Here is a 27,903-nt window from a genome sequence, read left to right on the forward strand (position 1 = left end):
AAAAGGCCCAAGAGAACTTAAAATCAACTAGTGCCATGCTTAATTCCTTTCTGTGCCAGCCAATCAATCCAGAGTGAACAGCCATTTGCCCAAGGAGAACGAAGGACCACCCACATGTATATATAGTGAAGAAACATCTTTCATTCTAAGCATGCAGGTACTGAGATATTCAACAAAATATGATTGTATGAAACTGCTGGGTCATCAACATGCACTGCTCTTTAATTTACTGGTTTCAAACAATGTTTAAGTATGGAAAATCCAATCATTCCCACATCCTCCAATAATCTGAGGATTGGAGGAGGAGCCATGTTCTTTTCAAATAGTGCTTGTCAATCCAACGCTGTCTGGAATATCAAAGTTGTATCTCTGCATTTTTGCAGAGCCCTCTAATAAAAAAAAAAAACAAAAACCACAAGCACTGGGGATTGCTTTACCAGATGGGGCTGAGATGCTCACCACACTGGAATCTTCTGGACTCTGACCTGCTCTGCTGCTGTTTCAAAAATCACTTTCTCCATTAACTTCACTGTACACCATACAAGGAGAGTGACCCAATCATAAACAAATGGCAACTGGCTACAAATGTATGGTGCTATGCACTAGCCAGTGCAACCCTACATTATGGTGACAGCATCCTTCACCAGGACAACTCAGTTCTAAAACCATCAACATACACTTCACAGGTGGCAAAGGAATCAAGACCAGATAAAGGCAGTCCAACAAATGGGAAGATAACCATCTGCATGTCTCGCCTTTAAACCTAATACCAAGTGTTTACAATACTTCTGGAGCAGGACTAGTATCTGGACTAGTCCTATCTTCAGCATCTTCACGGCCAGTAATGCAAAATTACACAAAAAGCTCTAGGTGAGAAGCAACTGTAATACCAGAAGCTTGAAGCTGGGAAATGTTCAATAACAAACTGAGGATGCTAAATAAAGCATGATTCATAGACACTAAGTGAAATGGTACTAGATTCTATTTTACTTACACTTTAAAGTACTACTATATTGAAGAAAGGTTGCCACATACACACACACACACACACACACACACACACACACACACACACACGGAGGCAGGCAGATACACTCAAGCATGCATACAGGAACACGTGTGTACACCCACACCCCTACATGTACAATTAACTGACCAAGCCATTATTCAGAAGAGCAACAAGCTCATTTACTACACTCAAGTGAAACTAAAGCAGTCCTCATGGAGGGCTCCCTTCCCCTATTTGAAGCATTAAAGAGTCCTCACACCAAGCTAATTTAAAGGTTTAGTTTATACAGTTGAGGTTTCTGCAAACTCCACAATATGAATAGCAATGACTACAAATTTTAAGTACTATAATAAAAATAAACAGTCAATAATTCTATAATGCATCAAGAATTTCAAGTAACTCAAGAAAACAAAACTGAATTAAAGGCATAGTTATATTTAGTAAGTTAGGGAACATCTGAACTGCTAAGAGTGGGAAAGATTAACTTTTATAATATGTACACAAAAGCAATGGAACAAATGAAGAAACAAACTACTATATTGTGTAGTTGTAGCCCAGTAAAAGGTGGATGCATATTATTGACAATGACATCCTCTCTCCTGTAGCCTGGCACACAACAGTAATCAGTTACTAAGCACAGGAACAATCTAGTATCTCAGAGTCTCCAACAGCAGACATCACCTAGCAACTGTAATTTCTTTCCACGTGTGGCAGAAGAAACTGAGTGACAGGGTAAAGGCACAAAAAGGCTGATCTCAAGTATTTGGAGCCCAGGCTACTCTTCAGATAGTGCTAAATAACATGTCCAAACATTGGCTACGCAACTAAGAGCAACAATGACTCTGAACTGAAGTTACATTAAAATAATAAAGTATAGGAATCAGAAGGTAATTTGAGCTAAGTTATGCTAAGCTATAGTTTTATAATCTATTCAGGTATATGAAACAGACGTGTACTTAATCCTGTTCACTAAAACCTTCACACTATATACTTCCTGGCTACTTAAAATTTTATCTTTAAAAATATTTAAAATGATTTCATTCTTCTTTACCACAGTGAAGAGTTAAAACTAAAGCAACAGCAGTTTCCAAAGCATGCAAACACAAAATAATCCACCAATTATTCATCTCAAGCAACATTTTCCATGAAAAGGATGACTCTCCGGGATCCTTGTTCTCCACTGTGCCATGCCTACACAACTCAGATAGCATTTCATAGCTTTTCCTTGAGTGTTTTAACACTAGTAAACTTCAACAAATCAAAGACCAAATGAGGCAGATTCTACTGGATTATATATAAATTTCCACATGCAAAAATACCCAAAGCCCAAGCCCCCAAAACTAGAAAATTTAAATGGTTTTATCAACATCCCCCAACATGCTAAAGTGAAGACTACCGTAGTTATTTGGAACGTACAAAGACAAGTTCTAGCTGATGGTCCACCCTCCCTCAAAGTAATAATATTCTGTAGTTTTAAAACATACTTTCTAGTATTTATTAAGTATAAATTGTATTATTTCTATAGCAGAGGCACAGGTTTAGTGTTTTCCGAAGATAATACTTGATGTTATAATTCTTTTATCAGCATAAAGTAGTGTGTGTAAAAATAGCCAGTAAGTACTAATTCACAAGTATATGTGATGTACATAGAAACCCTGCGAAAAGTATAAACCGGAGGAAATAGCACAGCTCTAAGGCTTCTAAAAGCAAACCACCCTTCAGACTTAACAGAACTTAAAAAAAAAATTGCTTAAACATATGAATTTAAGACTTTACTTTATTCAGCAAAATCATTTATTTACAGTGGGGAATGCTGGTTTGATTTTGTCAATGAAAGAAACAAAAGTTCGACAGAGACAATACTGCACTGCAGGTTATTTCTGTAGCAGGTGACCAACTGTTTCCTTACCTGTTGTCAGGAACTTCAAGAGCCACAGCATCACAAGGACACTGCTCTAACAACACACCACAGGTCCAGTAAAACCCTGGGAATTTTGCAATGCAATTAACCAACTTTTTCTTTTTTTATAAATGCATAAAAAAACAAAAAGTCAGCAAAACCAGCATTATGACGTAGTAAACAGAGTATAACTCCGAAGTCAGTGGTCAGTGAACACCTTACCAGACCAGCTAGTCACCAAGTGACCTGCTCTTCAGCAGACCCAACCAGTACAGAATTCCAACAGGTGCAAAAATACACCCCTTCTAGAAGACAGCAATGATCTGATAAGGACTTGACTTAAGGGAGGAAAAGAGGGAAAAATAAAGGGATTGCAGAGCATAGCCCCTATTAGAACAAGCTAACTTTCCAGATTTTCCAAATTAAAAAAAAAAAAAAAAAGAAAACAAAAACAAAAAAACCACTTCAACATGAAGCTACAATACGAAGTTTTTTCATTTTTCTTTGCAAAAAGTTCAGAGTTTGCCATTCAATCCTGGGTTTTTAGTGAGAAGGACAGTTTTGGCCTGGACTTCCCCTTGCCCAGGATAATTTTTTGTTCTTCTTTTTGTTGACGCTGTCGTTCTTGTTCTAGTTTCATCCTTTCCTCATGAATCTTTCTTTGTTCTTCAACAATTCTCAATTGTTCTTCAGCCTGAAAGTTAAAAGTAAAAGCAAGATCCGTCAGTCCTGTCTCTCAGTATCTTTCGGCTACCAGGTAATAACCTACAAATCTATCTAAACATACAGAGACCAATAGAAGAACAATAAGTCAGGAAAAAAATTAGTTAATCCTATATATTTTCTATTTAATTTATAAAAATTATATTTTATGGACTTCATGTCCTGATCACAAGCTTGATTCTGTCTTGATATACCATCAATATTAACAGTTATCTAAATCCATGACACAGACTTAGTCGCAGATAGGGTATCTACTCAATTACTGCATTTATAATTAAACATATACAAGAATTGTATGCTTCTATATTATTAAGCCAACGTAACCAAAAATTTAGCCAGGCAGTGAGTTCGACTCCAGAGAGTTACTACAGGACAGCCAGGGCTACACAGGAAAACCCTGTCTGGAAGATAAAATGAATTGTTCTAAGACCCAGGTTCTTGGAGAGAAAACAACTAGCAAAGGTTTTGACCTAGCTGATTATAAAATGCTATCTAATTTCAAATCAGCTGTAGAGTTAACAGCACCTTCCATCTCAAGCAGCTGACTTACCAATTGCACACCTCTACACAATTCCCTTCATCACCATGGCAAGTCAAGCTCCTCTCTCGACTCTCCTACTGAAAGCTGCCCAAGAACCCTTCCATCTCCTCACTTCTTGTGGGTTTCACCCCTTCACCTAGCTGGGAATTCTGGATATTATGGTGGAATGACACCCAAAAGGTAGAGGACAGAGACAGTGCTATGACAGCCTGCACAACAAAGAATCAGCACCCTTAATTTCAACAGTGTCATTAGAAAGATAGACTGTTTTAACCCTTGACTATCTCCATCAGTTACCAGCACATTCTCCCATTTTTTTCTCATCTGATTGTGACCTAAAACATGCACTGTCCTTTGAGCCCTTCCTTCCACTTCCTTTCAGTTACATTTGCAGTCATTCCTTCTGCCTTATTTTACTTAAAGCTGTTTTTACAATGGTAACCAACAATAAATCCAGTGATTTCCCATTAATTGATTATAAACCTCTGTCCACTCAAATCTACTATCTTCATCCACAGGGTGCCATACAAATCAGTAACTTTATCCACTCATCATCACTCCTCTGGTCTCACAGTACTATTTTTCAAGTAAAATGCAATGTCGTTAGAGGCCTTTAGCAAAGAATGGAAATGACTATTAATTCCTTTTATGGAACACAGAAAATGAAATTATGTCCTATGGATCAAAATGTCAGTAGTGTTACACTGTGGGCCTGCAATCATAGCTACAAGAGGAAAATGGGAGGAACTTAGGAGCACTCAGGGTGGGCTGGATTAAAAACTCCAGAGCAATGGTGGCCACTGCATTCTCTGTCCTCCCCTTCTAGGTAACTCTTGCAGTAGCCTGGTAAACCACATACTGAAGAGATCCAACAGCCTCCCAAACTCTACAGACAATATTTAAAATATTCCAACCTTAAAATAAGCCCATCCTTTGAGGGTCAAGTTCTTTTTATCCCCTTTTCTAATTTTTAAAGATCACATTTATTCATTTACTTATTTACTTATTTATTTGTTTGTTTGTTTATTACAAAGAAGAATACCACAGCATGGTTGTTGAAGTCAGAAGACAACTTATAGGAGTCTGTTTTTTTCTTTCCATCACCAGGGTTCTGAACAAATAACCTTAGGTCATCCCGGCTTGCTGGCAAGCACCTTTACCCATCTTTTGGCCACTTCTTTTCATTTACTTGAGAAAAGGGTCTCAAACTGTAGCCCAGGCTGACCACAAACTCATGGTAATGCCATGAAAGCACTGTGGTAACTCCTAGGCTTTGTCCTGTCCTGCTGACCCCTGAAACAATCCATCAGCTGGCTCAGGACCAAGCTGTCCACTCTTTTACTCTCTTTGGCTTTGAGTGTATTTTCATCTCCACTGTCACCACACTAAAGGGTACACATTTTCTGAGCACCTAAAATGCTGAGACTGTTCCCCCGGTACACAGTACTAAAAGACCCCTTTGCCTTCAAATTCCCAGTGATCTCTATGGAAAAAAAGAATACAGCTAGCTGAACTTCCAAAATTACCATGCCCTGTAAGTGGTAAGACAGTCACTAAAAACCTTAACTACATCAAGAAAGTCATTCAAGTCACTATCTTTCCTAGATTTACCAATGATCACAACACAAAAAGGATGGGGCTGGAGAGATGGATCTGTGAATAAAGCCATTGATGAGGACTACAGTTTAGGTTCTCAGAAACCACACATAAATGCCAAACAGATGTGCCAGCAATACCTGCAACAATTTTTATCTAACTGAAAACGGGTAAGCTCCCAGTTCATCAGGTAGAAGACAACCATGTTAACTTCAGACCTAAAACCTTCATGCTTTGTCAAATAAATCACCTATCTGGAGTGCCAGTGCTAGAGGCTGAGCCAAGGTGTATGTAGTAAAGGCGTTTCCTCCCATGTGTGTATGCACTTGTGAAACCTTTGGCAATTTAAACACCCAGACTCAATCCTACTTGCATGAGCCTATAAAACCATTAGGATCTTGTGAGTGAACAGAAAAGAACAGTGCCATTCCATGAAAACCCTTTAAAAATCACTGACACAATCTTAGATCCCATCAATGATATGCTGACTGATTGAAGAGCAGCTAGATTCAAAGCTACTTTATTAAAATTTACTCAGCTATTTCAGTTTCTGGAATTTTTCATAAATATATCTGTAAATGTGTAAACTATAAATATTCTATGTATATAAGCCAGGTCAGACTTGATGTTGTCCTCAGTGACTTCGTCACTTTGCTTTTAGGACTCCCTCTCAATGGGCCTGGTTAGGCCTGGAAGGTTGCGCTACCATGCCAAGCTAACAGGCCCAAGGATATTCCTTGTCCCCAATCTACCCAGGTTGAGATTAAAAGCTTATGTTGAAGGATGCATGTGCTGGGGCTCACATTTGGATCTTCACACTTACACAGCAAGCTCTTTTCTGACTGAGCCATGTTCCTAAGACCCCAGATTCATAATTTTACAAAAGTATTTATTGTATAGTTTGGAAAAAAACAATAAAGGCTAAATAATCTACAAAACACCTGTAAAACAATACTAAATATATACTTAAAAAACAAAACAGGGATGGTAGTGGTGGTTGGAGAGATGGCTTGGCATTTCCAGAGACCCAGGTTTAATTCCCAGCACCTATGATAGCCCACAACCACCTGTAACTCTAGTCCCAGGGAATCTAATATCCTCTTCTGTTCTCCTTGGACACTGAACCTATGTGGTACATAGACACACATTCAGGCAAACAAACATAAATAGAATATTATTCAAAAGCAACAAAAAACAGAACTAGGGAGACTGTTCTGAGGCTAAAGTGCTTGCTGTGCAAATATGAGTATCTGCTATGAGTGGAGCCTCTCTGAGGCTCACTGGTCAGTCATAGTCTACCTGAAATGGTTAGTACCAGGATCTTAAGAGAGCTCATCTTAAGATGATAGGAAAGGCTTACATAAGACACTCAGTGTCTACTTCTTAAAATACATAGAAACACTCTCACACTCCTTTTTTATGTCTTATTTTTGTGTTATCAGGGGAGAATAAAACCATGACATATTTATATATGCTTGAACATGCATTTCAAGAACTCTGGAAAAAACAAAATCACAACTTAAATGTCTTCTTTGTAGGTGGACAGGTAAGGTTTAGACAGAGGTACTTAACGTTGCTTAATAACAAACCAAAAAACAAGACTTTAAATGTGATCACATCACACAAGCCAAAATTCTGTAGCAAAAATTTTGCTTTAGCAAATCATACTGCACTGAGCTCAAGTCTCAGCTTCAATTAGTCCAAGTGTAAGATGCCCTTATGAACTGTACAAGGAGGACTGCCATATCTCAGGATAACCTAATAGGATTAATCTCCAGCACTAGAAGAAGCACAACTAGAAGTGTTTCCTTTTCAGTGAATTAAGACATAAGCTAAGCAGGCAAATGCCCCACCCACGAATTCACATTTCTTAATGCTAGCGCAGCTAGCTTCACATTCCTTCTCAAATGGAATCCTCAAAGACAAAATTAGGCGAGCTCACCTATTTTGCTTTGTTTTGTTTTTCAAGACAGGGTTTCTCTGTATACCCCTGGCTGTCCTGGAACTCACTTTGTAGACCAGGTTGGCCTCGAACTCAGAAATCTGCCTGCCTCTGCCTCCCGGCTAGCTCACCTTTTTTAATACCAGGCTCCCCAGTGATGGCAAGTTAGTTTGCTATCTTATCTATCTGTGAGCCTTGCTAATACCTTACTTGCTATGTATTTTCCTAAGCCCTGACTTCCTCTAACTTTCCAGCCTAGCCACACAACTTGTCTTCTCCCCTGCTTGTTCCCTATGTGACAAACAAGAGTGTTTGAACGAGGAAGAGCACAATACCCACCTTACCCACAAAGGATTATTCAGTAGACATCTGAGAGGCCAAGGATAGTGTCTCCTACACTGTAGTCATTACAAACGCTGTTTGTAGTCAGTATGCCTAGAACTCTGCATCCTACTATCTTAAGGTGGCTAGTGAAAAGAAGTCACAAAACTAAAAGTATTTGTCTTAGTGTAAGGCCTGGTTGTTCCTCGCACCATCTTCTGTACAATCTAGTTTACCAGAGCCTACCTACACAACATAATTAGCATTCTTTCTTGCAATGTCTAAACTCTATAACAATCTAAAAAAAGACTTTTTAGTGATTAAAGGGACAAAGAGAAAGAATTGAAGATTGTACCAATAGGCACCATGCATTCTAGATTTTAAAACCTCTAAGGCATAAAACTTGATTGGCTTTACCATTTGTACTTCTAATTCCTGTGTTTACTTTCCTCCCTGGAACATGTACACTAATGTAAATCTCATTTTTGACAAGGGAATTTTAAAAAAGGAATCAGTACATGGGGGGGTCAAGACAAGGGGATCTTGGATTCAAGGTCACCTTCAGGTTTCTCAAAGCACACAAACTAAAACTGTTTAAAATGCAATGTGCTGGTCAAACTTTTGTACACTTTTTTCCTAAGTTTTCATATACAGAACTTCAAAAACAAAACAAAATGCAAGTGGGTATGGGGTACCAAGCCTGTACACAGGCTAAGACACAAGCACCTCAGTTACGCTGATCCTGATCTTCCTGAGGAAAATGTTCCCATCTCCTCTAGAGCATTACTCATAACATCTAAAAGAGGCATGCTCACTGCTTCTACAACTTTTTCTCCTCAAATTTAACTACTTATAAACTCCTAAATCAGCTTGAAATTTCAATCCTAAATACTTCAGTATATTTTGTAGTGCCTAAAATGAGGGTTAGGTGTGGGATTTAAGGAACAGTCAGTCTCTGCTTCTGTAACACTGTCAGAAAAAATGATGTATTCAGGGTTTTCTTTTGACTTTATGTGCTAACATTTCACATTAAGGGCTAGAGAGATGTCTCAGCAGTGAAGAGTACTTATTTGTTACTCTTGCAGAGGACCTAGGTTCAAATCCCAGTGACCATGGGTGGCTTACAACCCTTTATCAATTCAGTTCCTGGGATCTAAATAAAACCCTCTTCTGACCCCAGACACCAAACATACATGTGATGCACACATATACATGCATACAGAAGAATGTGAATAAATCAAATAAACATTTAAAATGAAAAAACTCTGTATGTCTCTTTTTATCTTCTATGCCCCAAATTCTTTATCTTGGGGAAACTTTTTTGTGTATATTGTTATACATTTCCCTCTAAATGCCTGCAGTTTTCCTTTAAGGCCTTGAGCTCCCTGGCACACTCATTATTTAGAAGGTCTTTCCCCTTCTTGCTCCCTCTGGGCCCCACATGGCAAGTTTTACCAATTTATTAGTTCTCTCTAAAGCATCCAACTGCTACTTGGTGGACATAAGGCCATCTTCTCACTTTGTGTCTCTTCAAGTCACTCTATGCAATGTCAACACATACACCAAGAGCTAAACATCTGCTTTTTATACTGTGTTTCTAAATACATTAACAGAAGGATAATCAGTGTTTTCTTCCCTGGCTTCACATACAGAAAACCCATCCCCCATCCTGATTTCAGTCACTTCATATTAAACTACACATCTGGAACCATCTCCTGAGGAGTATGCACAGCACTATTACCTACTCTAAGATGTCTGAAGTGACATTTTAATATATATATATATATATATATATATATATATATATATATATGCATGCTTATACCTTAAAGGTGCCCTCTTTCTAGTTGTGCGATTTCCTGTCTACTGTATAAAAAAATTGTTTAAAAGAAAAAAAAAATCACCCCAATCTGTACTGTTTAAAGAAGTATAGGGTGAGAGCAGCAGGTCCTCAGCCAGCATTTTTGGAGCAAAGCCTCTGGCTAGAGAAAGAATCTGTTCCATTCTAACAGTAACCTTTAAGACCACTATCATCAAATCTCTGTTCACCTTCCCATTAACATTCCCCCCCCCCCCACAGTCTTCTGTCAGTTTTCAATCTCACCTAGCTGATTTTCCTGTTAATTTAAGTGTCCTAGCCCTCTCCTGCAGCTATACTAGAACCATGAAGATTGTAAAAAAGGATTTTATTTCTCAGTTCCGGAGGTCATTATTCAAAATTCTGGCTATCCAGTGAGGAGCCTGTGATTACATGGCACTACTTGACAAAACAGCACTGACTAAGAAAGAGTAAGATGGACTCACAGCCTTAAGACCTAAGTACTTCATTAAAGGTCCTACACTCAAGACCAAAGTAAATTGCACTTTATAAAGTGATTCAGTGAAATCAAGCATTCAAACAACAGCAGTCTCCTCTCCAATTAAGTCGCCTACCACACTGGGACCCCCTCCCCATCTAGATAATCTTCATTTCTGAGTTTCATTGAGATGGAAAAAGCTGTCTAGATGCAAAACCTTCTTTCTAGAGCAAATTCATCTGTCTTTGCAAAATGAAATATTTTGGTTTTTGTTTGGCTTGCAAGCATGTGTGTGCACCAAAATATTTGGTACCCACTGAGATCAGAGAAGGTAGTGGATCCCCTGTAACTGTAATGGCCAGGAATGGAACCTAGATCCTCTTTGATGCAAAAACTGTTCTTGCCCACTGAGCCAACTATCCAGCCCTTCCCCTTCCGTAATCATCTTTTGCAATCAGGGCAGCCCAATACTCTCCTAAATAACCAAGTGTGCTAGTTCCTTTTAATAACTTAGTAAGTTATCTTATTCTTCAGCCTCTTTTTTGCTATGTCCTGTGGGGCTGAGAAGCCTTACCTTCTACACTTGGTTTAGAATCCCAATGAGTTCTACCGTTCACACAGCTGTAGGAGACAATTTAGCTAGCTAGTTAAGGACCAGAGTCTTCCCTCCAGTTTCCAATAACACATTCTTAACACTTCTGAACACTAATGAAGCACCTGTAAATAATCCACATTTCTACAGTCTTAAAAAACAGCAACTATGCATTTCCTATTATGTGCCTCAAAATCTTCCAGTTTCTACATGATTCATTCCAAAGGAGGCTCAAAGTAAAGCTTTATTCTGGAGTCTAAGTCAGCATGTGTCTTAATCAGGGTTTTACTGCTGTAAACAGATTCTACGACCAACAACAACATTAACAGGAGGAGCTGAGAGTTCTATATCTTTTCCAAGGACAAACAGGAGAAGGTCTTCCAGCCAGCTAGAACTGAGGGTATTAAAGTCCACGCCCACAGTGACACACCTACTCCAACAAGGCTATACCTCCTGCTAGTACCACTCCCTGGCCCCCATGAGTCTATGGAGGCCATACCTACTCATAGCATTATAAAATAGATTTAGTCCAACTTCCAAAGCCCCCCTAGTCTATAGCAATCTCAACAATGTTAAAAATCCAAAGTTCAAGTTCTCTTCTGGGAGTCATCCAATCACTTAACTGTAATTCCCAAAGCAAGACAGGAGGAAACCAGTTAGGCAAACTCTAAACTCTGCATCTCTACAGCATGCTGTGAAAGCAGTTCTCAGATCTCCAACTCTTTTTTCATCTTCATTGACTGCAACAAACTTCTTTCTCCTGGGCTGATTCCACTCCCTAATAGCAGATTTCCTCAGCAGATAGCCCATGGCTCTGGAATCTTGAAATTCTTGGGGTCTCCAAGGCAACTTCAATGTTACAGCTTCTTGTTCCAATCTTGATCTGAGTTCCTCCAAAGGACTGGCATCACTTCTCTACCCCTGCCCTCTAAGCTCAGACTAATCCACTCCACTGATGCTTTTCTTAAGGATTACTGTATGGTACTGGCATCTCCAATACACTGGGGTCTTCTGCTGCAACTAGGTTCCACCAATACCCTCTCACCGCCTCTCTTCATGGTGCCAAGCCTAAAACTTTTGCATGACCCCTTCAGTCCTGGACCATCAATTCCAACTTATGCTGCATATTCACCAAAAGCCTTCCCTGGCCTCTCAGAGTGCTGAGCCTTAGCTGTTCTGCATGACCCCTTCATACCTTCAAAACCAGTACCACCTGGGTGATTCTTACACATTACCAAGTTCATCTGCAGCATGAGGTACAACCTTGGCTACCTCTGGAACACAGCTTCTTTGTGCTCTCAGAAAATAGTCCCCAGAAGATTTCACCTCAGTGATGCTGGTCTCTTCTTAATCACCACTAATTTCCTAAGCTCCAACTAACTAGCATTAATTGTCCCAGTAGTCCCTTCTATTCTTGACTCAAGGCCATAGTCACATGGCCAAAGTTACTATGTTCTGCTGCTTGCGGGACCTGGAACATGGCCTCTTGTTTTATGACATTATCAACAGCTTTCTGTTTTCCAGTCCCTTCACAACCCAAGCTTGGCTGTTCTGGAAATTGCTCTGTAGACTTACTTTGAACTCAGAGATCTGCATGCCTGTCTTCTAAAGGATTAAAGGTGTGGCCCACAGAACCCGTACTTGAAGTTTTTCTTCACCTAGAACTTGCTGTCCAGGCTAGCTTTGAACTCAGAGATCTGCTTGGCTTTGCCTCCTGAGATTAAAGGCTAGTACTACCTATCATACCTGGGCCTAAACTTAGCTGGGTGAGATCTTGCCTCGAGGTCACACCTTTAATTCAGTTTAATATCCATGAACACAGGATTTAGCTCCATGTCACTTCCTGGTGCCTCTTTAATACTCAAGCCGTATTTTTTGTATTTTTTCTTTCTAAGCTTGCTACGCTTATTCAAAATTCTCTTCATGAGACTTAACCAGAGAACCAAGTCTGTTGGACTCTTTTGAGACTTCCTTTGTCAATGCATATAAATCTCTTTACCTTAGCCTCAGGCAGACTCTTCAGACAAGGGTAAAAAGCAGCCACATTCTTCATGAAAATATCACAGGAACAGTCTCTAGGCCATGTATTAAAATTCTTTTTCTCTGAAACCTCTAGAACCAGGCTTCCACAGTTCAAATCACCCTCTGCAAGGAAGACTTAGCTCCACTAAGCTCCATTTAAAGCATCCATGGCCTTCCAAATCCAGAAGTCCCGAAGTCTACATTCTTCCAAACAAAAGCATGGTCAGGCATCTCACTGCAGTACCAACTTCTGCTTGGTCCTTGGTACCAACTTCTGTCTTGGGGTTTTACTGCTAGGAACAGACACCATGACCAAGGCAAATTGGGTATGGCTTGCAGGTTCAGAGGTTCAGTCTATTATCAAAGTGGGAGCATGGCAACATCTGAGCAGGCACATGGTGCAGGAGGAGCTGAGAATTCTACATTTTCATCTGAAGGCTACTAGAAGACTGGCTCCCAGGCAGCCAGGATGAGGGTCTTAAAAACCCATACCCACAGTGACACACCTACTCCAACAAGGTCTCCTAATGGTGCCCTAGGCCAAGCATATACAAACCATCACAGCATGTTATCAGAAATGGGCTCCCTTGGAAGTGTCAGGAGGCCCTTGAATGCTACTAGCTTCTGTTGCCTCAGGAAGGACATCTTCTAACCACATAAACCTTTAAATCCACCTTATTTAATTGGAGATAAGATATCCCTAATACAGTCCTAGATATCCTGGAATTGCTATGCACCACCATGCACAGGTAAAGACAACATTCTAAAATCTCATTCTGCTCTGTCCTTAGCTTCTCTGCTTTACATCATGAAGTTAAAGAAAAATCTCCCTCTACCTTATTCTTACGGAAGTGTGAATTTCTCAGTCTATTATCACATGCATTTAGAAATAAACAACAAAACCCTTCATTTTCCTTAGAAGTCTTTTCAGAGTTGTCCACTGCAAAGTGAGCAATAATCTATACTTAAGTATTTACAACATCTTTTAGACTTTCAAACATGGGATTTGCAACCTCTCACATAGTGATGAATTCACAAGGGTAAGAAGTAACCTATTTCATATTAAAAATATCTGTCAACGTGTACTTTGCACTGATTTCAAACCTTGAAGAACACCCACCTACTCAAAATTCATTATTCTAAAGATTCCTAACTGCAGTGATCCAGAGATGGCTCAGATCAATCCCTACACTGCAAGGACACTAGACAGGTATAGGCGGATACTGTGCTTCTTTCTGGTAACCAGTCAGAATACATCCCTCCACAGCATCTAAACTCTGCTGGTAACATGCCTGTAACACTGTACACAGGAGTCTGAGTCCAGCCTGGGATACAGAACTGAGATCCATGTCAAAAAGAGAAAACTAGAACATAAAATTCTCCCTTAGCACAATATACAGAATATGCTTCCATAGCACAGCATACAAAACTTGAGAGAAGACAGCAAAAAAATTGTTTTAAATGCTTCTTTAAAAAAAATAAATTGGGCTGGAGAGAATGCTCAGTGTGGCTGCACAGCTCGAGGGTTGGAATCCTTATCTCTATCACCATGTGAAAGTGGGTCCTGGTGGTATGCATTCATCTGAAACTTGTGGGCTGAAACTGAGGGTGAGGGTGGAGGCAGGCAGATCCCAAGTGCTTTACCCAGCCAGTCTGCTAAAATGATTAAGCTCCAGGCTCTGTAAATCTCCATCTCAAGCAAACAAACAAAATACTAAAAGTGACTGAGGAAAACATGCAGCACAACTTCTGGTCTACACCAGTGCATGCACATTCAAATACACAAAAAGAAACTAAAATTCTGCATTAATAACTCAAACTATTTTAAGACAGTTGTCAATTCAAGGTAAAAAACAAGGAGTGTACCTGATCAATGAAGCCAGATCACATTTGGATTTTGTGACTTTTACAACCAAATATGTTACTTTTTTTTTTAAAAGAAAAACCGGTGAGAAAGCAACGCATAGACTATAGAGTTATCAGTGGCTTTCACCAACTCCACCTGACTAAATCTAAAATATCCCTTTTTACTCTTCACTGAACTCCATATTTAACTGTTACCTTGGGGCTGGGGCGGGTACTAGAAAGTTAACCAAAAGGACAACTTAAATGTACTTTCCTTGCTAACCATCTTTACATGGCCATAAAAATGAAATGCATTACTTATTAAAAAAAAAAAGTATAAACTGGAGAAAATGTGTAAAGTTATACTTGGGAATACCAATAAAGTCATGCATTGGCTTATCTTTGCATCTTAAAAGGTATGAATATGCTTTTTTGTGAGCTAATGTCCAATTATAATGGACAGATTTGTATCTGCCTACTTTGTACATTACGTCTCTCCTGTTCACAAAAGTTGTCTGGAAAAAAAACAAAAATACCTCATTTGACTGGACATCTTTCACTCTTAAGAGAAAGTACTGTGTGCAAATACAGTTTTACATGAGTAAGTTTTACAAAATACATTTCTGGAAGCAGAATTTAAGGTTTGTAGAATATACCTATCTATGTATTTAAGCATTTTCTGAACCTTGTATATTCCCATCTAAATCCTTTAATCCCAGCCTTCTGGAGGCAGAGGCCAGAGAATCTCAGAGAATCTCTCAGAGTTCAAAGCCATCCTGGTCTACAGATCAGGCTCTGGAACAGCCAGGGCCACACGGGAGAATCCCTGTCTGAAAGGGGAAAACAAAACATGCAAGCAAGCAAAACCAAAAACCAAAAGACCCCCTAAATTGGAATTAGACCTTGGCAAGGGAAAAAAAAACAGATTTCTTTTCTACAGATGTTAAGATCTATTTTCTAGAAATTGCAAGTTAATTTATCATGTCATATGTAAATAATTATATGAATGTTTCTGTATTCTTATCAGGAAGCTGAACTGTAGGTCCACTGTCTCCTCAGAGCACCTTCTTTCCTGGCCTGCCTCTTGTTCTCACACACACCCTTCTTGGCAGGCATCAGGCTGGCTAACCCACCACCTATCTGTAACTATTCTCAGAGACTCCGCATGCTATTCCATAACTTAACTCAAAGTCTTGACTATTTTACTTCTTTACCTTCTTTTATGCCTTCTATCCAAGGCCTAACTCAGAAAAGTTGTCTCTTGGGTGGCCTCTGGACACCACCTCACCACAATTAGGTCAATTATATCCTATTATCCACACCATTTAAACATTACTGTATTAACTTTTCTTATAATCAGCTATTTCCTCAAAGAACATAATTCCTTATCTTCTTTCCAATTAACTTTTGTCAACATAGATTTTAGTGAATGGTTACCTCCTCAGCTAGAATGTTTCCTATTTCTTGTTTTCTACTGTGCATAAACAAGCATATTCATTACAAATTCCAGCAGGTACAGCTGCTTTTTCAGCCAGGCAAGCACCACAGCTGATGTAGCTGAGAAAATTCTGTGTGTCTGCAACGATCTGTTGCTTCTCCTTCCCTTTCTCAAGTCAGTGATAGTTTCAGTGCTTTGTATCAGACATTCCAGTAAACACAAAGAGCAGCACTCAAAGCACAAAGCACATACAGGGACTATATTCAAAGAGCTTTAACTTACAACTGCCCTCATCTTCATACACAATTCATCTTTGATTCATGAAGGACATTCCACTTTCTACAAACAAAATTTTCCTCACCAGCCATTTCTAAGAAGCCCAACATTATTAAAGTAGTGACCATAAATGGGTTAGAGATAGCCAAAGTTTTTATCCAAGTCACTAGAAGTCTAGGTATTCTTCCACTGAATTTTATTGTCATCATGTCATCAGAATGATGTCACTCCCTGCAGTCTATCAGCAGACATCTAGAACTGGGCACATCAAGGCACAAATAGAAAACAAAGCATTAGAGGTTTACAGAAAGACAACCTCATGAACAGGCTTTAAAAAAATGAAAACTGGCCAGTAGCTTTTCCTCTACACTGTGGTTACTAATCTCTACACACACACACACACACATACACACACACCAAAACTAGAGACAAACGCATTCTTCATATGAGTAAAGTAGTAACTGATATGGTTAGACCCACACTAAGGGGAGGACTATCCAGGCCATTACTCACAAGCCAAACCTAAAGCAGCCATCTGGTCCTTTTACCATGTAGTCATAGAAATAGTTCACAATAATATTTCTCTTCTGAAGTACCAGACTTATTTACCCTTCAAAGTTCAAACGCCCAAATCGGAAATAAAATGTTCTCCTTTCGTCTACCTGCAGAAGGGCACTCTTCCCCCACATATGCTCTAGTACCAAATACCCTTTGTGTTCTTCTGAATAGTCAGTTTTTTTAAAAAGAGAAATCAATCTCCTCTTCTCCCTAAACATAAGTCTCAGCAGCAAATACATTTCTTGATCTTGTTATTTCTACTGCATTCAATTCAGACTTTCCAAAATCTCTCGGGTTGTGTCTACAGTTGCAGGCATATTATCTTTCTTGTGGTTTTGAACTACTTATATTCAGTCTCTCCTAATATTGATCAGTTACAGTTTTTAATTGGCCTATATTTTAACTAACACTAAGTTTAGTTTCTGTACTTCTGCTTAGATTATAAATTCAAGAAGTAAAATATGTGAGTTGGTATATAGCACACCTGGAATCTCAAAACATACAATGAAGAGGCAGAAGGACCAGGAAGGAATTCAAGGCCAGCTTGAGATATGTGAGACCTAATGGTGGGGGGAGTGTGGGGCAGGTTAACGTACTTTTCTTTGACCAAATGTAGTCTTCCTTCTGTCTAGAGATAGGGTGGTGCTTCTGTGTTGGCTACCTAAAGACCCTGGGTGTTTTGCTTATTTCCTCTAATGGCTGGTTTCCAGGCCTAAGAAATATTAAATGTTAGGACTGAGATACTAGGAACAGAGAGTAGTATATCTCCTCCAGGAAATGTTTTAAAGCACTGAAAATATTATAATTCTCTCCAAAACTCAACCTCAAGGTCCTTAAAGTAGCCTTCAGAACCTCTTAAGTTCGCCCAATGACTCAGCACAAATCTACTCAATCTGGAAGACTCAGCACAAATCTGTTCAATCTCAAGCACTCACCAGTTTGGCCTGTGCTTCTGCGATTTTCCGGTTATTTTCTTCTAATATCCGCTCCAGTTCCTCACGCTTTGCTCTCTCTTCCTCCTAAAGGGGAGGACATGTTACAATGTTAGAAAAATAAAGTGTTTACCTCTACAGCAAATATTTACTAATCTTCCTCTCAACTCTGTTGATCTGACTTACAGGGTAGCTTTACAGCTACCTTTCTGTCTGACAAATGATAAACTGTGCAGCCACTAAAAAATTGGTTTCTAACACTAGATTTAAATCATCCCTCCCAGTCCAAAACAGCAACCGACTAAACCCTCCCTAGTAGTCTCCGGGCAATTATTACTAATACTTTAATATCACACAAATCAACAAGGACAACTACAAAACTGGATAGTATTTACCAAATTAAAAATATATATAAAATATAAATAAAGTGAATATTTGTCTCACCAATTATGGATACCTACGTATTCTTTACCTATACTCCTTTAATCAGCATTAAAAGTTGAGTATTTACTGTCTTGTCCAGTGTCCTGCAGAGTGTGCTCCTCGGCTGCCATACGCGCCAGCTTCCTCTTTAAAATGATTTGTACTGTTAGCTTGGCAATACCTGCATCAGCAGCTCAACCATTTATAAAGAAACAACATACAAGGAAGGCTGAGCTGAGGAATGCAGATGTTTATGGTAAGAAGGAACAAAAAATGTAATTCATCATTCCTAAGGCAAACAATTAATAAGAAAAATACATTTACTGTTAGTGAAAAATACAAATGGTAATCCATACTAAGGACTGCTTCCATGGGGCATGGACTTAACATCAGATGTTGACAATCACTAAAGGCAGCTTATATTGTTCATCTACAATCTGCACTGAAATTCAGGAATCCGGGGAATGCACAGTCAGGAAATAAAATTCTGTCATTTTTTTTTCTTGGAGAATTTAATGAAGTTTTATAATGCAAACTATATGAAGATTGCTTGATGGTTTGGGCAGTGTTCAGATCACAGCAGACATATTCAAATGATTTTAGTATTTGGAAAGACTGTCAGAGGATTGTGTCCGTGTTAAAAAAAAATGTTAATATGAAACAAAAAGCAAATGAAGAGAAAAAAATCTTGCTATGATTAATAACTCGCTACAAGATAGCACAATTACTCCAAAAATATCTCCATTATTAAGGGCATTGATACAAATAAAAATACCATACACTTAATTTTAGTCTGTGAAACCAACTACAGACAGGTCTATGTAGTTAAGACAGGACAAGGGAAATGCACTGTACAAGCAAAGCTTACTAGAAAGCAGAGATTTAACACAATGTCAACTTGTCCACAGTAACGCCAGGATGAAAAATGACAGTAAGTCATGTGTTTAAGCCGAATATTTACAAATTTATGTTCAAGAAAGCATTAACTACAGATTCCCTGTGTCACACAAATGGGATCTGTGTGTTTATTAACAAACTGTGAATGGACACTCAGGGCTGGGAAGCGATTGGCCCTGAGTGCTTCAGTGACTTCCGCCACACTTTACGATCCTGGAGTAATCAGTGCAAACAAGCCATGAAGCTTCAGTAGCAAATTACTGTCTCACAGAAAGACATTTTCAACTTCTGCTCCAGCTGCTGATAAAACAAATCATGTGTTTAGCTTGACTCCAGACAAGGACAACCTGTTCCTTCAAAACTCTCTAGAGAAAAAAAGGAGTTGTTAGTAGGTACTTTAAAAAAATAAAAAATAAAAATAAATAAAAAAAGATGAACAATCTGGACATTTTTCCTTAAAAGATTCCTTGAAACACATTAAGAGAATGGAGGGCCTTATAATCAGAATGCTAGAATTAGTCCACTGTGTTGAAAGGATTAAGGGAGGGGATGAAGGATAACAGAAGGAAAAAAAAGAATAGTGAGAAAACCTATGTATCAAAAGCAGGTGCTGTCACTCAATGTCAGGCCCTGCTCTCTGTAATCTGACTGAAGGCAAAAGCCTCTCACAGTCTAGGTAGCAGAGTGATAACAGAGAAGAAAATGCAACCGCGGGTGGAGCTTTAGCCTTTTCCCTTTACCACTCCCTGGTTCCCCCTACCCTCCCAAAAAAGAATGTAGTCCTGCAGCCATGGCAAAAGTTTCAAACACTTCTCAAATACGTAAGCCAGTTCCATTGGATCAAAAATATCCTTGAATAAGTTTTAAGAAAGTAACTTTTAAGTACCAGTCAGCACTTCTGGCTAAAAAATTATCTTTCGCAGCCATGTAAGTTTAGATGAGAAAGGAATTAGATAGTCGCATTCCATCTCGTTCTGGACTGAGCAGGAGGCACACCTGACACTGAAAGTTTTGCCATGGACTGTCTCTACTTTCCAAACGACCGAGCGTTACCTCTCTAGCTTTTTGTGCTGCAAGCTCAGCTTGTCTCTGTCGCTCGAGTTCTTCGAGCAACTGCTTTTCCATGATGCGTTTGGCTTCTTCAACCCTTCGGAGAACTTCTCGCTCAATTTCATCTTTCCTTTTCTCCAATTCTTCTTCTACCCTTTTTGCTACCAATTCTTCCACTCTTCGTGCTGTTTCTTCCTCAATGAGTTTTTCTTCTATTTCCTGCTGCCGACTAGCAAATAAAAGTAGAAAAGACAACTTAATATTTTAAAGAACCTAAGCATTAGAAAACTAACTTTAAGCCTATCACTAAATCAACAAGTCGCATTTCTTATATCCTTAGTAACTGTATCGCTAATTTTCACATCACATTAAAAAAAAAAAAATACAGCCAGGATAAGTAATACAGAAATTCAAATGAAGGTAAAAATCTTTTTTTTTGGGGGGGGGGGGAGAAGGCATCCACACATTCTAAATATAGAAAAGCTAGTCAGCATAAAACAAGAATCTAAATCATTAGATTTATTTAGGAACAGTAAATCTGAAACAGCAATCTGCTTCTGCTAGAGTCCATGATGCATTTAAGTCACTCTATCTAAGGCTGTGCTGCAGAATGATGCATTCACTTTTCCTGCTCCTTAAGTAAAGAACAGACAACAGAGAGGCTACCCAGTTAATAGCTGTGGCCTTTACTCTGGGTTCTGAACTTCTAATCCTGTTGTGCCTTTTCTTCTTCCTTGGATATTTTATTTTAAAGTTGATCTAGAGGCCAGAATAGAAAGATAAAAATCTATTGTATTATGAAAGCTAAATAAAGTATATTACTATTCTGATTACTTTAATCCCACTGACAGTGTGCTTATTGATTGGAAACAAATTTTCTCTAAAAACATCTATCAAAGGACTATCATGGAAAAACTGTCCATTTTGATAATCACTAGTCCAATACATCTATTTTGAGGTTGGTTGGAAGAAAAACCTGAAATGATCTTCCATTTTTATTTGGTTAGATGTTAAATAGAGAGTATTTTGGATAGACTGGAAGCACATTAATACTACACTGATCTTTTAAATATAGCTACTAGAAAGTATTAAGATACACATTTTGATCACAGTGTTTCTACTTAGTGGGCTAAGCAGTATTATGTGTGGAATGAACAAATTCAAAGTTCTTAATGATGCATCTAAAACCAAAAGAGGCCAATTTATTAATACTTTCCCCCAAATTATCAAATTAACAACAACAACAAAAAAATCTTACAACTTTTACCTTTTGAATCTATCTGACATAAGACCTTTGTAGTCTGGTGTGATCCTTAAGCACGCTGATACACTGCAACTCAATTCCTACCCAAGGGCTTTCAGCTCAACCCATCATTTCAGTTTCTACACCTATCCTCTCCATCTTTATGAGAGAGACAGAAGAAAAGACAGGACAGTAAGTCTGGTTTTCCTCAAGGTCCTGATATTTCCAACACTGTGAGGACTTATCTGTATCTTTACTATTTCCTTCCCAACTACAATTTTTCAACAGTATACAAAAGTCTAAACTTTAACACATCCCTATCAAATAAAGAAAATTAGAATAAGCCTTTTGTCAAGCCACTTAGTGAGAAACAGCAGATATCCTCTAAAAAGACAAGAAACAAAGACAATGAATAGATATCTTAACTCAATAGCAATCATATAGCATGGTTTTCCTGTCTACTCAAAGGGAAAAAAGGTGAAATAAGCTAGCAACTTTAGACTGTATTATGGGCTACATAAGGATAGTAACGAAGATTACTGTGTACATGCAAACTTTTCAATTACTTCTATAAAATCAGTTAAATGTAGTAAAGCCTAAGGAACTCAGCTTTTTATCTTCAAGAACTCAACTCAGGGTGAGGTGGAGCAGAGTGCTAAGTAGGGAATAATGCAGCTTCCATCAAAAGACTCAGGTGATAGAGAAAGGCTAGAGGAGGGAGGGAAGCAAATAAAAAACCCTAGGAGAGTTCATCAGCAAGGCACAAAACTCACCCATTTTAACATAATTTGGTAAAAGTGCCAAAGACACTTTTGGGTCAGGCAGTCAAGCCACCCCTAAGCAATACAGCAAGAAACAGCAGTGCCACCCACAGATTTGGCTGGTATGATGAGCCAAACCCATTCAACTTTTTACTTGCAGCAAGAGCCAAAGCAGTTTTACCTGTCAGCTCTGGCAGTCTTCATTCCCAGTGACCACACCAACCAGAGGACAAGTGACAGGTAATGAGTTGCTAACAGTAGCTCAGAGGTTTTATTAGTCTAAAGCAGTACAGGTTGAGAACTGGCTGCCCCCGTTTTTGAACAGACCTACTGTCTCCTTTTTTTCCTGGGGGAATTGTAAGGCACCCCAGCATGCCTCCAATAGCCTTATTTATGCACCCTAAATGAAGAGTGGGCAAGGTCAGGGCTCCTCAGCACTGCTACAATCCTCACAGACCATAATTTTGGTTATTATTCTCAATAAGATTAAAAAGAATTCAGAGATAAATGTCGAATCTGTTTCTAGAGTCTGTGGCAAAAAAAAAAAAATCCTTATTATCTTATTCCCTTTCTACATAAAATTCAGAAAACCAACAGGCACATAGACAACCAATTTAAGTATCTTCACTGATGGCCAAAGTTAACAGGAAACCTACAATAACATCACCATTAGGCCAACCCTTCCATTAAGCCAACAAACTTCTTCCAAAGGGAGCCAAAGCAATTCTGGTGGTGATCTTACAGAAAGATTCACACAGATTCTCTGAAGCCTTTCCTCAAGATCCGTTGCTCTCAGTGCCAGAATGCCCTGCTCACTGGTTCCTTGGGAAGGGGGAGGTTGCTCAATCTTATCTTTCTCTAATCTTTGTCTCAACTCATCTGTGGAGCTCAGAGCTTTGCTAATCTCCTAGGGCAAGTTATTGAATCAAGACCAAGGTTTATCAAGTGGCACCAGGTCCCCATTTTTCTCATGCAAAGATGGTAACTGATTAAATAAACCAAACAAGGGGTGGCAGTTCTTTGGTAATGTTAAGTGAGGACACGGCTTGCTAAGTAGAACTGATGCTATATTTTAAGACATTCTTAAAACAGGCAAACTTGGTCATTGGAACCTCTAGGAATTACTTAGTAATTACTAGTTTGTTATTATTATTGCTAGTTAATAATTATTACTAGTAGTTATTATTACTAGTTAGAAATTACTAGCAATTACTAATTACTTCATACCTAACAAGCTACTAAACACTGGGCCACTTAGTGTTTATGTTCCATGTCATTATTTAAAACTCGTGTTTCTGAGGTAAGTTATAGTCACTTTAATGAACAAGATGAATGTTGCAGTGACATAATGAACCTGAACAGACCCCAAAGTTTAAATCTTTTGCTACCAGTGTAGTTTCTCCAGGACAAAGGTGAGGCACGGATAGGAAGAGAACCAATACCAAAGTGACTGAAAGAGGTCTTTGTGCTTGCTCCGCCATTGCCTTAAAAAGCTCTAAGCTCCAAAATTACATAGATTTACAGAGTAAATTCAATCAAAGTTCTTTACCCTCAAAATGAGCTCTGCTTATTTTTCTAAGAATCATGAATTCCAGTTTATCTGAAATACTCTTAGGCTCCTGATTTGTAAGTCAGATAACACTAAGAATTGAAAAAAATTCAGAAGTCATTGGCTGGAGGAAGTTACTAAGCTATCTAGTTTTTTTCAGCAGTTAGTAATACATAGCCAGGAGGATTTCTGAGTTCGAGGCCAGCCTGGTCTACAGAGTGAGGTCCAGGACAGCCAGGGCTATACAGAGAAACCCTGTCTAACCCCCCCCCCCAAAGAATAAGTAAGAAATGTTAATATTGGCTATAGTGCAATGGATGAGAGATCACACTACTTGGCCAAGACCACAGACAAGAGGAAGATCTGATTCAATTTTGAGCCATGTGAATTAGCTCCTCAAAATGAGAATAAATGTAAAGGCCCACCTTTTAATTATGTTATTGAATTATTTTACTGAACTAAGATTACAATTACTGGATTCATTCTTGAATTATTCAGTAGGCTGTGCCTGGAAACATGGTCAGTTACACTCAGCAACACTGACTCACTCTCATGTCAAGTGCTTAAGTACTTGATAGCATCTCCCAATCTTCACTATAAAATAGAACTCCATTTCACAGATAAACTCAGATGATTTATTTAAGGCCTTGGAATTACACTAGTCTCTGATCATCAAGATGTTTAACTTTGTCTTCATCTAACCCCAGACTCCAGGAAAACATTCCAGACACTCATAATTTTTAGTGTCACCTTTTCCATCCTGGGCTTTTTACTGCAAATATACATTCCCTAAGGTTTTCTTCAATCCTTGGAACCAACTGCTCTTCTTTCTTTATATAGTCCTCATGGCATTCTATCTATTGCCCAGGTTTTATCAACACAAGTAAAGCCCTATCACCACCTAGATTAAACTCAGCTCTTTTTTATATACAGAACCAGAACCTAGGTGTGCCAAGGGCTGACTTGTGCTTTTCCCTCTCAACTACACTGCTTGGCAGTCTGGTCTAGGCATCAGAAGGCAAAGAATAGTTTGCAGTAATCACACTATAAACATGACAGCTAATCCAATGCTTTGCCTGTAACCCACACTCAACTGTATGGACTCTAAATACTTTTTCAGTTTCTTTTTCATTCTAGCAGCTGTTCTTGACCACTACTACTTCCCTCTACTTACCTTCCTTCCGTTCTGTTCTCTCAGGGATTCAGGAAGACAGCTTACTCCTTTGGACCACATATACCCTATATTCCCTACAGGCCTGACAGCCTCATTATCTCCTCTACCCTTCTGGTGAGATACTCCCAACTGACTTTACTACTATATTATTACCTATCATCTGTCTGAGCTAGATCATAATGTCAGAAGGAGCAAGTCCATCATCTTTCTGTCAACTGCACCTACCATTGCTCCTGGCACTTATTAAAGGCTAAATACTAGCAAGTAGCTGAACGAACAAGCCAACAAGCATTTCACTCCAAAGGTACCATCTCCATTGTCTTTTCAGTGTATTCTCTGCAAACGACTTAGACCACAGTGGAGTAGTATCTAATGGATACACAGAATTTAGTATTAACATTGGCTGCCAGCCCTGTCCCTTTCTTTCCCTTCTCAATGCTAATGGCATCGTTGAACACAACTCTATGCCCCCTTCATTTTATTCCTATGCTGACCATGTGCAGCGTGATGATTCTAATTAGCACATCAACTTTACTTTGTTTTCACCTGAAGAATTGTCTCAACTGTCACAAACAATTTTTCTATGTTGTACTAGGCTACAGGCTTGTTCCAGGCACTAAGAAGATTTCTATGTGGCCAAGGTGTACTGAGAATCAGTCTGGTAACAGTACAAGCCAAGGCTCCAGTTCCACCTACAGTATTAGCTGTGTTCAATCCCTTACCTCCCTCCTAAGGACTTCTGGAAAACCAGCCTACCACAAAATCTGCCTTCTATTTTTTTTTTTTTTTTTTGTAGAAAATAGAAACCTCTACACAAGTCATTTACACAAACTACCTAGTTCCTGCTTCATAACCACTTAACCGGTCTTCAGTTTAGAATTCCGGAAACGATGGCTGGCCTAACAGGGAACGCATATGCTTAGTATTATTGCTCCACGTGGCTGGGGCAATGGGCGCATCTAAGTACTTCACAACGTACAAATTCACTCTGGTTTGGTCATCAACACCTACTTTTACGTGGAAAGACTCCTCACTCAAAACCACGTGATCTTTACCCAAATTTCAAGTTAAGCTCCCTTGACGGTAACCGGTTTTGCCCAAAGTGAAAATACGGTTAAGAGTACTCTGAAACAAGTATTTTAGGCGGGCAACAGCTGGATCAAGCATGCTCACTAGAGGGGCTGAGGCCAAGACAAAAAGGAGATGGGACGAAGGCACCCCGGTGTCCGCTGCAAGTTTTTGCGGCTGTCGTTGTACGACCGTGTAAAAGGAGGTTCAGAAAGGGGCCACACTCAGAGGCTAGGCGCGCACCGGGGCGGAACCCTCACAGGTGCCCTCCGCTCCAACGCCCGGGCCCAGGGATGCGCGGACCGCCAACCTCCCGCCTCGCGCCCTCAATTCCTACTTCCGGGCCGGTGCTCCCGCCCCACTGGCCCCCAAGCGCGCCCCCGCGCCTCCAGTCGCGCGCCCCTCACATTTTTCGCTGTCGCTCGAACTCCGCCTTCTTCTCCTCCTCCTCCCGTTTCTGCTTCTCGTCCAGGCTGCTGCGCTTGCTCACCGTGCGCCCGAAGATGTCGATGCGGTCGGGCGGGGACGAGGCGCGCTCCCGCTCGCGCCGGGATGCCGCCGCGTTGGTGGAGCGCGAGCGGGAGCGCGACTCCCGCCGTCGGTTCCGTTTGCTCTCCCGGGACTTGGAGCGCTTCCGCACCCGCTCCTTGTCCCGCGAGCGCGAGCGCGAGCGGCTGCGCTTCTTGTTGTGCTTGGAGCTCTTGGTGTGCTTAGAGCGGGACGAGCTCCGGCTCCGCGACCGGCCCATCCTCGCGCCGCGCGGCGCCCGCCGCCTGTCACCCGCTGCCCGCCGCAGGCCGCCCCTCGCCGCTGGGAAGCGAGGCCCCCCGCCCGCGGCCCCTCCGCCTCGCCCCAAGCGCACCCGCCACGCACACGGCCGCCTCCGCCGCGAAGGCCTAGCAGGCCTGGCCCCGGAGTCCCTAAGATGGCAGCTGTGGCAGCACCGGCTGCCCTTCCCACAATGCCCCGCGCCGAGCGTGCCGGCACGAGGCCCGCCCCCTGACGACGTTGCCTAGGCGGGCCGGCGAATGCGACCGAACGCGCTCGGCTCTTTCCGCCACTGCTCGGAAACTAAAGCGAAGAATCCAGGCCAGCCTTCAGGTCTTTCACTACTACCTCAACAAGCCCCACAAAAAAAAAAAAAAAAAAAAAAAAAAAAAAAAACTTAGGAGTTAGAAAATATTTATGATGAACCTTGGCTGAAAGAAAATAAGGCCATAGTAATTGGGAAAGTCCTGTTATTTCCTTAGCCAGCATTGAGAATGTATCAATTGTGAGCTAGGTGTGGTGATACATGCTCATAATCCTAGCCCTTAGAAGATAAGAGACAGAAAGATCAGTTGTTCGAGGTAAACCTTGGCTATGTAGCAAGTTGGAGGCTAGCTGAGGATACATATATAATACATACATTCACATACATACATACATACCACTAAATTAGAACAATTCCCAGAGGAGTCCCAAGTTATCTTAGGAATGTATATGTTAGAACCAATTAAATGCTCTTAATTAAGTTTTATTTAAAAGGTTACATCATTCTGGATTTTCAAAAAATTCAAGGCCAGCCTGGGCTACATAATTAGCTCAAGGTCTAGTCCCAGAGAGCAATAGCTCTCTTTAAAGACATCGAAAAGAAAAATGGGCAATTACCTATCTCATTGAATCTTTTAGCTTTTGAGCTGCCATAACAAAATACTAATAACTCATTTATTCTATACCCAAGAGAAAGCTGTTTCCTACAGTTCT

The 27,903-nt window shown here is 40.0% G+C and overlaps 1 protein-coding gene across 2 annotated transcripts; it reads right to left on the bottom strand.

Annotated features, from left to right (window-relative positions):
• Positions 1-2,768: 2,768 nt before the first annotated feature.
• On the bottom strand, positions 2,769-27,026 carry Arglu1 (arginine and glutamate rich 1). 2 transcript variants are annotated; one of them, XM_052162056.1, is made up of 4 exons: positions 26,565-27,021; positions 20,366-20,591; positions 17,996-18,079; positions 2,769-3,603 (listed from the first exon to the last, which is right to left on the bottom strand). In XM_052162056.1, exons 1-4 carry the CDS (start codon positions 26,903-26,905, stop codon positions 3,439-3,441), a joined length of 816 nt encoding a protein of 271 aa, XP_052018016.1. In that variant the 5' UTR covers positions 26,906-27,021; the 3' UTR covers positions 2,769-3,438. The 2 variants fall into 2 exon arrangements, with proteins under 2 accessions (XP_052018016.1, XP_052018017.1); XM_052162057.1 differs by lacking the exon at positions 2,769-3,603 and adding an exon at positions 18,454-18,561 and having other exon boundaries at positions 17,995-18,079; positions 26,565-27,026.
• Between the last annotated feature and the right edge of the window lie 877 nt (positions 27,027-27,903).

Source organism: Apodemus sylvaticus, chromosome 18 (genome assembly GCF_947179515.1).
Source record: "Apodemus sylvaticus chromosome 18, mApoSyl1.1, whole genome shotgun sequence".
Taxonomy (NCBI): domain Eukaryota; kingdom Metazoa; phylum Chordata; class Mammalia; order Rodentia; family Muridae; genus Apodemus; species Apodemus sylvaticus.

Excerpts from the sequence above, each read along its gene's own strand:
- Arglu1 (XM_052162056.1), bottom strand. The coding sequence starts at position 26,905 with ATGGGCCGGTCGCGGAGCCGGAGCTCGTCCCGCTCTAAGCACACCAAG. Across the intron at positions 18,080-20,365 it reads CAGCACAAAAAGCTAGAGAG|GAGGAAGAGAGAGCAAAGCG; the intron begins GTAACGCTCGGT and ends CCTCCCCTTTAG. Across the intron at positions 3,604-17,995 it reads CAGAAGCACAGGCCAAACTG|GCTGAAGAACAATTGAGAAT; the intron begins GTGAGTGCTTGA and ends TTTAACTTTCAG.